Source organism: Astyanax mexicanus, chromosome 5 (assembly GCF_023375975.1).
Source record: "Astyanax mexicanus isolate ESR-SI-001 chromosome 5, AstMex3_surface, whole genome shotgun sequence".
NCBI lineage: Eukaryota > Metazoa > Chordata > Actinopteri > Characiformes > Acestrorhamphidae > Astyanax > Astyanax mexicanus.
Window position 1 is genome coordinate 54,071,291 of NC_064412.1, and position 11,541 is coordinate 54,082,831.

Consider the following 11,541-nt stretch of genomic DNA (forward strand, 5'->3'; position numbering starts at 1 on the left):
GATAGCAGGGTGTTTGTTAGTGGCTGGTGTTGGTGATATTGCGATAGCTTTGGGCAGAAGCAGTAGAATGTGTGCGGTGAGCCGTTTCTTACAAAGATTACTGTGCTTCTGTCAGCAACCTGCTCTATACTAACACAAACTTTAAACAGTTCTGATTCAATTCTTATTGCCTGAAATTTAACAGAAAGTAAAGTACATCATTTGATACAGGCATCTGAGCAGTTTTATGTTTCTCAGGAAGGTTATAGCACCTACGTTTCAGTAAAAATACCCATATTTTGACATATATATCGATAATGCAATGCAAACGAAAGCAACACAATGTATTGTTATTTATAATTTGGCCCACCCTTAGTTTGCAGTTTCACATTTGACTGCACAAACATACCAGACAGTTCCATTTTCAGATGAGCTTTAGAGTTTTGTACTGTATAAAATATCTAAAGTACTTGTAGGACCAGTTGTTTCTAGTGCATGGCCATGTGACTTGTGGACTGATGTGTCAATTTTATGTGAGTAACACTTTTGCATTGCTCTTTTATGCATTGGTATCATAGTAGTGTGTTGTAAGGCAAAATGATCCTCCAAGATATATATATATATTTTTTCAAATGTATCGTTATTTTGCCTACAGGTTAAATCTAAGGGCTAAAAATAGAAAACCGCAGACATTTTTTGGTGCAAAAAAATTAGAGTAGCAAAAATAACATGTTAATTAAAAATACAATAGTTTCACTTCATAGGAGTTCATAGTTGTGGTGTTTTACTGATGTAAAAATAAAAACAAATCTGCCACAATATTTGCATTGTTTATAACTTAGTGACTTTCTTCTGCTTGATGATGAGAAAAAAATATATATATACATAAAACATGCAAACATGGTAGTTCAGGGGTTCTAAGCAAGATTACCAGTTTAGTTAAAAACAAACTTTCAAATGTTTCTGAAGTTTGCATTTTTAGCTGAATGGTTTATTTAAATAGCTACATATTGGGTGTGAATACATTTTACAGGTTTGTTTAAAATTTGTTTAATATTGATGAAATGTACTACTGCTTAATTTAGAAAATAGGAACTGAAACTTCAAATAGAAGCTTTCAAAAAAATAAAATCTACAGGTTTTAGAACATAAAATGGGGAGAAAGGATAATTAGGTTCTTCATTGTTGACTGGGACAGAAGCACTGTTAGACTCTTTGTAACTGGATATGGGTGTAGAAGATCAGCGATTGTGTTTTTGTGGAAATTTAGCAAAGCTTTGCAATGTTGAGGGGTTAACAACACTGAGTCACAGACCTTTAGGAGCTGCTCTGTGTGCAGGTGCTAGTCTAGATAAGGCTAAAGCAGACCAAACCCTAATGCATTAAAAGGAGCATATTCACTTTCCAAAGCATACGGCCTATAAAAGCAAACTAGACTGCATAAAAAAGGTAAATAAAGTCGAGTGTTAGCATACCAGGAGTCTTGCTAGCTTGGATGTGTGGAGAGCAAATTTAACTGATTTAAATTAAGTTTGTTCTGCACAAAAAGAACGCATGCATGTGAGCCATGCTGCGGCAAAAAGAGCTTTTAGAGGATATAAGATCAAAAATGGTTGATTTAGAGCTGAAGAAAGTGATTTCAAAGCCTTTTAAACTCAACAGTCTATAGTAAAGCAAACAATCTACAAATTTAGACAATTTGAGAGTGTGGCTACTCTGCCAAGAAGTGGGCACCCAGCCAAAATTACCCCACAAGCACAGTAAAGACTCATTTATGTTTTTGTAGACACTAAGATTGAATTATTGCTGCACTAGAACTGGTATATAAAAAAACAGTGCATAACCCATAGCTCAAACATATGATAGAATACAGGGGGGGGGGGAAACAATATATATATATATATATATATATATATATATATATATATATATATATATATATATATAAATATAAAGAGTGATATGGTCCTTTTAATTCACAGATCTGACAGTAGTATAAATGTCACCCATTACCATCATTATTAGAGGCCTTGGTTTGACCATTACAGTATCTCAAATTTCCCTTTGCTCTGGTTTTAGTCTGCCATTACTGTACAAAATGGTCAAACCAGGTTAGACGATGGTTAGTTAAGAGAAAATGTACTATATAGTGACGTTAGTCATGTTAACCTCCCAACATTACCAATAGGTTTAGCCTAAATGGAATACAGTGAACCTCTACCTGCTACATGTCCCACGAAGACTGAGTTATCTGCGTCCACTTCTGCAAGACAAGAGTGTGTGAGTTAAGCTTAAGTGTGTGAGAATCATGCCTCGTGGGTCGTAATGTGCTGTTAGTTTCTGATTTGTTCATTTCACACACAGCCAAAACCTTCCAAGAAATTCCAGACCAGCTTCTAACAATGAGGGGGAAAAAAAGTTATTAAATGCAGTTATTAAAGTAGGTATTTTTTTTTCAATCAATACACAACAATGAATAGAAAAATAATAATAAACACTGTATGGCCAAAAATGTGTATCACAGTATTTTTATTTATTATTATTATTTTTTGTTTGCATGACTGGGCTTTTATATAGGTTTATATAGGTTGTGACTTACTCTACTGTTAGAAGTACATATAATATAAAACACTAAGGCTTTAAATTAAGGCTTTGATTACTTATTTGATTTACTTTGTCCCAAACAACAACACAATATATGAAGGAATCATATTCTGCATTAGCAGAAAAATAGGTTTAAAATGCAAACAACAGACCTTTAAAAGAGATACGTCAACAACTTTAAACCGGCTTCCTTCACAAAATTAAATATTTTAAAAGGTTCCATAAACACTTTAAATAAACCTAAAACAGAGCTGAACTACCATTACTCCAGTGTGTTAGCTTGTAATGTTAACTATCTGGCATTAGCTAGAAAGCTGTGCCAATAAGTTTCTTAAGCAGTGCTGATCTACACAGTGCTCTGCAATTAATTTCCCCCCAGCACCGCTCCAAAGAATATGGTAAGTCCATTAATTTAAATGTAATTCATAAAAAAAGCCTTTCCTAGACAGCAGACACAGTTACTACAGCAAAATACAGGGTAATCTCTTATTTGTATATAATAAAACACTAAAAGAACATGCGTCCCAATACAATAGAGCAGATCAAGCACAGAACACGTTTTGCTGTGTGAAGGTAAGAAGAGAATTGTGTGAATCGGATTTTGCCAAACTACTCCTTTAATCTAAGCTGAACTTCAAGTACGAGACTGCCTTCCTGCCAGTGCTGAGTAATCAGAGCACGCTGCACATCTTAAGGTGCACTAAATCTTAATCAAAGAAACACGAAACACAAGGATTTAATGCCAAGAAAATTGTCTACATTGGAAGAGTGGAGGACAGACTATTTACTTTTCATCCATTACACGATCAGACGTGGTTTAATTAGCACGGATACTCCAGCGGGTGACCCTCGCACGCCTTCAGCCTTTCACAAAGCTACATGAAGCAGAACAGACCTGACAGCTTATCACTGGGTGCACCGATGACTTTCTCAGTCTTAAATAACCTTCGCAAAACACTCAACTCTCAGTGACCTACAGTAACTATAAAACAGTCAGACTTCAGAATGATTACGCTGCCGGGGCCAGAAATTTGCGCAGGCAGCCGGACTCCAGCTAATCTCTTAATGAAACAATCTAAGAGCGTAAAGCTCCAGGGCCAAAAATCCTGTGGAAAAACTAAAACTAACGTGGAAAAATTCAAAAATCTAAATGGCTTAAGAAAACCATATCAGCAGTGAGCATTTTAGTGGCATTTGCTTGCTATGGCTGCGGAACAGAATAAATAGTTATATAAAAAAAAATATATATATATATTTTTCTTCTAATATGCCATCCAGTTAGGTCATCAATCATTGGATTGATACAGATACTAAGCATCCTACCAATAGCGAACTTGAGTATTGAGTATTGGACCAATATTGACACCGAATATCAGATGAATACTGATAGTGAGTATTGATTTAGCACACCCATCCTTTAAATACTTCTTTAGATCCTTGATCAGGCAACCTTAAAGAACAAACAAGCCAAAGTAATATGAAAATGATTAAATTAAAGGCAATATCCAATAATAATTAGAAAGTAAGAGAGTAAAAGGTTGTGTACACTGTAAAACACACTTATTGGGTGCTGGATTAAAGTGTGTTCTCAGCCTCAGCTTCTCAGATGGGAATCAGGACATTGGAAGTGGCGGAGTAAACCTCAAGGTAGCCTGAGGGAAATGTTCCAGTCATACACCAACAGCAGACCTTCACGGTACATGTAGCAGTTTCAGCTTAGGTGTGGGCGGCTCACGTTTAAGCCTGCTTACGTCCAAGCAGTAAAAAAAAAAAAAAACACATGCACCGTTCATTTCACCTCCTAAACAACTTCAAGCTCAGGAAACAGGTTAACGTGCCCCAATCTGTGAGCATTTTGTGCTCCATTTTCATATCGAAGCGAAGTTGGCAGCGGCGAGACGCCCGCAGGCTACGGCTCCTCGACCCGCTACAGACGCCACAAACACAATGCCAACAAACATCACTGTTCTAATTACTGGCAAATGCTGATCGATGAGCCTCAGTTACAAGAATCATTTCCAGCTTTACCGCATGTGCACTCGAGAAGCGTTCGTTTGTAAATGAGCCGAAAGAAACGTTTCTTCTTTAAACTGATCAAATTGTGCAAATTAAATGGACATTTACTTCCAAGGTGAGTATGTGTTACTTAATAAAGTGGTGGAGCTCCTCTGGCTGTCACTTATCACCTTGTCCAAAACATAGTTACAAATGCTTTAACACATTACTGATGAACTGCGGCATGAAAGCAGACAACAGCGTGTATAATTCTATCAGAGATAAACCAAAGCATATATATTCTTGAATAATTTCACACCTTTCTCCTGTTTGTGAGAAACCGGTTATTCTAATGTGCACTAATGTGCTTATATTTCTTCATTCATGATGACAATTTGAATACAATAACATACGACAGAAAACAAAATAACTGACTCCTCTAAAAATATATATAAACTGTCAATTTATGTAGCATATTTATTAGATGGGCTCAAATATTTGTTTAACACTTAACCTTTTAATATCCTGAAGACAAACCAACAAAACAAATACATTTTACCTCAGCCATGCTGCTTTAGCCCTACATTTACCATAGTAGAACTATTATAATCATATATTTACCTCAGCAGTGGTGCCTTAGTCACACTTCTCATAATGGAACTATTATAAATCATACATTTACCTCAGCCATGCTGTTTTAGTCCCACATTTACTATACTAGAATGATTATAATCATACATTTACCTCAGCAGTGGTGCTTTAGTCCCACATTTGCCATTAAATACCTATTATAAGCACATATTTATCTCAACAGTGCTACTTAAATGTGAGTAAAAGTTACTAAGAGAAGGGAGCTGGTCTCATGATAAACAAACTAAAGTTAATTAAGTTGATTTCATTAAATTTATGCAATTATATATTTTATTTCAAAGGGTTCTTTTCAGTTTGTTTTTTAAGTGTGTGTTGCTACAGGTTATGCAAATCAATGCATTATAATTTTTCCACAGCCTTACAAGCAAAACAGCTGTATACACATGATATGTAAGAAAATAAATCGTAATACAATACAAGAACTGATTCTAAATATAAAATTAACTGTTATATCAAAAATGAATTAATTTGAAACGGCCTTAAGAGGTGAATTTGGTTTGAATCAAATGAATGCAGAGCAAAACATATTTTTGGACGGTTTAAAGTTTCAGAGTAAGAAGTTGAGACAGGCCATCTACACTTCAAGCCATATATTAAACTTGTATGAGAGAGGAAAGGGAGATATAAACAGGTGTAATGTCATGGAGTGCAGTATAATATTGTTATTATGGCCTCATTAGAAGGAAATATCTTATTTGAGGGACAAATTGGTGACTTGACCTGATATTTTAAATACACACTGCTGTAACTAGCATATTGACAAGTGTTTTTTAGTTGAAGGGGGAGCGGTGCAGGAGGTTCAAATTACTAAAAGTGTCAAGTGAGCCACAGGACTAAAACATTTGCTGTAGTCTGCATTAAGCAAGAGAAGAAAATACAAGATCTTTTTTTCTAAAAAACAAAAGGAATAAATGCATGTGCACTTTGGTAGGGAAGCATATTTCAATACAACACCTTTAACTGAAACTCCTTAAACTGACATCTGATGCTTAGGTCTTCTACAAAACCATTCAATGTCACATATAGAAGGATATCTGGTTTGGACTGGTCAGGTGTAATAAAAGGGACACCTCAAATGGTAAGCATGAAAACCCAGGTAAGCAGAACAACCCTATTTCAAATCTCTCTTTTTTTAAATAATACCTGAAAAGCACCCTGGGTCAGAAAATATCTCGGTTTTTCCAAAAGCCTGCGCAGATAAGCCTGGAAACAAATCAGCCTAACAGTGACTTACAGTGGATTAAAATGCATCAGATCATCCATTAGGAGTTCCAAGTTTTAACATGTGAATTTAGTCCAATTAAAAACAACAGATATATCTAAATCAAAAACAAATCATATGTATAACACCACGCTAGTTATATACAAGTAGGCAATACCTGTTTATGACATGACAGATTTTTACAGATGATCAGGACTTTGAGCTGTACAGGAGTAAGTGCAGAACTTATAACTTTTTAATATGCCAAACCCCCATTTTTCCCCAAAATTAAGCTTTTCTGTGATGGAGGCGTAGCTCCCTCTTGTGGTCAATACCTCCAACTTTCTCTTCTCCATCACAGCCAAACATCCAAAGTAGCATACCAACACAAATATATGACACAAACGTCAATGTATTACTGATGTCTAACAGTATATGTGTGTGTGTGTGTGTGTGTGTGGAGGCGAAAGGGGAGGGGACACAAGGCATGATTAATTATGAATATGGTACAGCAATAAAAATGAGATCAATCATCTCAATGAAACATGACCCAACGTACAGAACATAACGCACACAAGAAGAAAAAAAACGGTCAGTAAGAGATTATACTAACGTGATTTTTGCCCCCAGACCTGCAGATGCAGTCTGCCAGATGAGTAGTAAAGGAAGCCCAGCACCAGTGTGGGACAAAGCACCAGCATCAGGTTCCTTGTGGGCTTCATTGCTCTCATCTCTTACAGGCCATCTTCACAAAAGCACCTGTGTGAAAAAGGAACACAAATAACATTATCACACAAGTGTACTTACAGATTATAAGGATGGATGGATGGATGGATGGATTAAGGTTATGTGTGGTAGTTATTATAGCTATGGCTTGTATGAGAGAACAATAATACATTTACACACGTGTGCATAAACTGATTAATTTGTTCTCACAAATACTCTATAGTAGACCCACCAAGTGGGGGTAATCTGAGTCATTGCCATTAAAACTTTTAAAATTTATCTACCAATATACTTGGTGCATTTTCAGGCTGACACAGATCACTATACACCACTAGCTTGTAGACATATCTTGAACTACATTTTCAATTATCAAAAGAGGGTTTGTAAATTCCTTGTAAAGTTACCCTGGTTAATTAAAATTTCAACTAATATGACTTAAAAATGAAAAAAAATTACAAAATGACAGACAACTAGCTAACAATATATATGCTCCTGGTAATATGACTAGTAAGAATGGCAGGCTTAAAACCTGATTATATTAATCTAACAGTAAACATTTCATAACTTATATCTGAAATGAGAGATTCTCTTGGTATAAACTGCATTATAGATATTTAGATGTCTAAAATTATAGATTTTTTATATTTAGAATTATAGTAGCCATATCTTGAACTACATTCTCAATTACCAAAAAAGTCATTTGTAACTTGACTGTTTACCATTAAGGAGTGGGAAATCCATGTTAAATAAATGTAAACTAATATGACCAATTAGAAAATTACAAAATGACTAGCTACATGGTGCTAATGGTAAATAGTACTAGACAGAATGACAAGCTTTATATTAACCTAATAGCTTATTTCTGAAATGAGAGATTGTATTGGTATAAACTGCATTATAACGTTAGATATCTGTAATTTGAGTTATTGTTATTACCTTAAAAACTGAGTTAGCTTTAGCTAACATAATACCTGAGATAAGTTTTTTTTTTTTTATTTAGGTTGAAACAGCTCACTATACACCACTACCTAGGTAACTTAACTAGGTTACTGGTGATAGTAGGGTGTTTGCTAGCTAGTTAGGTAGGTTAGCATTTAGCTAAGATATATTCCAATTTTTTTTTGCTGTAAGTTAAGTTACTACCCCCACCTTATTAACGTTAACTTACCTTTATTAAATGTGCTATAAAAGGCACACAGAGGTTAACAGTGTGGTCGCTTCTAGCTAGGTAGGTTGTAATAAAAATATAAGGTCATATTTCCTAATTTAGCTCGGTTTGTTACCACAGTGTTTTGTGGCTAACCTAATAAACCTCAACATAGCAACGACCCATTAACGTTAACTCACATACAGGCTAACAAGCTAGCCAACTAGAAAGCGAACCAAGGCACAAAAAAGCTCTGTGTGGATTCTGCAGTCAAAAAAACGGCTATTAACAGTCAATTAAATAAATAATTACTCAAACAGAACCGAAATAAGCGCAAATACACCGACTAAACACCAACCCTGCAGATAAACAGGCGAAGTTGTTGAGCTAACGGGCAGCTAGCTTATCGCACTGCAGCCACTGATATACATGCGCTGCTCTCCCGTTACTCCGCACCACACCAACCTGACCGCTTCTTCTCTCCAAACACACGAATTACTGAATAAAACCACAACTCACTGGAGTAAAACACCGCGGAGGACATGCTGTTATCTCCTGCCTTCCTGTCCACAATCCGTCCAAGCCGGGAGCCGCATTTTCTAGCCCGTGTTTATCCGTTATCTCAGTCAATTCTCTGAGCCAGCAATTCTCTGGAGCACTAGAACAACAAGGCTGAGAGGAGAGCGCTGATAGGACCACTGACCCAAAATCCTCATTGGCCTTTAGATCAGCTCACCCCAAAACCTGATTGGCCCTTATCTGAGTTGGAGTGTGTCAGATCACCTCACCCCAAAACCTGATTGGTCCTTATCTGAGTTAGAGTGTTTCAGATCACCTCACCACAAAACCTGATTGGTCATTATCTGAGTTAGAGTGTTTCAGATCACCTCACCACAAAACCTGATTGGTCCTTATCTGAGTCCGGGTGTGTCAGATCACCTCACCCCAAAACCTGATTGGTCCTTATCTGAGTCAGGCCCTCAGGCCCAATGGCCCTCATTGGTCTTTATCTCTGTAAAGCTGCTTAATGACAATTGTTGTAAAAGGTGTTATATAAATAAATAAAAAATAATTAAATTCAATCTGAGTTACCCCAAAACCCTAATTGGCCATATTAGTTTCATTAAGCCCAAATCCCAATGGTCTTCATCCATCCATTACCTTCATTTGAGTTACCCTAAAGCCCCAGTTTTTTTTTCACCTGAGTTCCCTTTTGTTTTGTTTTTTTTATCTTAGCTATCCCAAAATATTTTCCACCCCTGTAATATTGGTCTTCAGTTGAGTTACCAAAACTCTGTATTGTCATTTTATTTAATCTGAATAACTCTAAAACTTCCAGTCTTCACCTGAGTAACTCCAAAACCTATATTAATATAAATTACCCTTAACTTCCACTGCCTTTTTGGAGATAACCCAAAATCTGAGTTACCCAGAACCCCACATTTTTATCTGAGTGTATTCTAACTGATTTAATTCTAATTGAGTGATGCTTAAACCCCTGAGCAGCATTCTATTCCACAAGGGATTTTAAACAGTGCCCTCTTTATTTCTATACACTTGGCTGAGGGAACTTCAGCTGGTTAAATTTCTTCATTCATAATGGCCTGCAGCATCATCACCTAAAAACAGACGATCAGGCTGAGAATTATCTTTTACCACTTATTTGCTTTATAAAGTATAATTCAAACTAATGAATGGCAGCCATATATCATTCTGTGTATGTAATATGCGATTACTGTAATGATTTTATGAACTTTATATTTATCCCCAATAAACACAATGAATTATGGACGAACTTCCTGTGCAGTGATAAACATTTACTACTTCCTATTCAGTTCCCATCCAACTAAATGCTTTTACTTTCTGTACAAAGAGTGTAGTTTTGAATCTTAATCACGATGTGTGAACTCCCTGTGTAGTACACCTAGTTTTTATCTGAGTTACTCCATACTTTTGTGGTCTTCATTTTAAGTTACCCCTTACTACTCCTAACTAAGTTACTATCTCTTCATTCGAGATACCACTGTAAAAATCCCATTATTATTATTATCATTATCTGAGTCACCCCAAAAAAACATTAGTTTTCATCTGAGTTACTTCATATTTTTGAAGTCTTCATTTGAGTTACCCCCCAAAACTCTATTAGTCTTCATTTGAGTTACTCCACATGTTCTTTATTCAAGTTGCCCCAAATCATGTGTTTGCATGAACAGCAAACAGCCACACCTGATTTGGTTTAATAGTGTTATTAATGTACACCAGCCACAAACTGGTTTTAAAAGAGTAGGGTAAATTCCATAAAAATAGTAATATGTGAAATATTCTGTATAAGAGCATATACAGCTCTGGGGAAAAAATAGAGACCACTTAAAAAATGATGACTTTCTTTGATTTTACCAAACTGAAAACCTCTGGAATATAATAAAGAGGAAGATGGATGATCACAAACCATCAAACCACCAAACTGAACTGCTTGAATATTTGCACCAGGAGTAAAGCAGCATAAAGTTATCCAAAAGCAGTGTGTAAGACTGGTGGAGAACATGATGCCAAGATGCATGAAAACTATGCTTAAAAATCAGGGTTATTCCACCAAATATTGATTATTTCTGAACTCTTAAAACTTTATGAATATGAACTTGTTTTCTTTGCATTATTTGAGGTCTGAAAGCTCTCCATCTTTTTGTTATTTCAGCCATTTCTCATTTTCTGCAAATAAATGCTCTAAATGACAATATTTTTATTTGGAATTTGGGAGAAATGTTGTCTGTAGTTTATAGAATAAAACAACAATGTTTATTTTATTCAAAGATATACCTATAAATAGCAAAATCAGAGAAACTGAAGTGGTCTCTTAATGTTTTTTAACTGTACGTGTTTGAAGCCCCAAGAGACAGTATTTATAGTATTGAGCAATTTTTTTTCACATTTTGTTGATTTTTTTCAGTTTAATCTAAAATGTCTTTGTATAAACTGTTACAGCTGCATTAACACTTTTACAAATAAAGTGTTTAAAAGAAAGGGATGTATGCAGTGTTCTGTCTCACATTCTTTTTGGGGAAGTCACACTAAGACTAACAGTCAGTATACTATGGGTCAATAAACCGCATGGTTCCGTATCAAGTAAAACACACAAATTACACATTTAACTAATGTGCACGCAGAAATTATGATTTGAGGTCATAATTCATGTTCATGTGCAATTTTTTCAGTAGCAGAAAGAAAACTCACTGAAGCA

General features: G+C 35.6%; 1 protein-coding gene across 5 annotated transcripts in view; it reads right to left on the reverse strand.

Annotated features, from left to right (window-relative positions):
- st3gal3a (ST3 beta-galactoside alpha-2,3-sialyltransferase 3a) overlaps positions 1-9,069 on the reverse strand; it is a 51,945-nt gene extending 42,876 nt beyond the window's left edge. For 2 of the 5 annotated variants that reach the window (XR_007439176.1, XM_007244156.4), the window contains exons 1-3: positions 8,823-9,068; positions 7,044-7,189; positions 2,201-2,242 (exon numbers count right to left, since the gene is read on the reverse strand). Coding sequence is in view for 4 of the 5 variants with exons in the window: in XM_007244156.4 (XP_007244218.2) it covers positions 2,201-2,242; positions 7,044-7,161 (160 nt within the window). In the remaining variant the exon portion in view is untranslated. Of the gene's footprint in view, positions 1-2,200; positions 2,243-7,043; positions 7,190-8,324; positions 8,652-8,822 lie in introns of those variants that run through there. The other 3 variants (XM_007244158.4, XM_007244157.4, XM_007244159.4) reach the window with 3 other exon arrangements.
- Between the last annotated feature and the right edge of the window lie 2,472 nt (positions 9,070-11,541).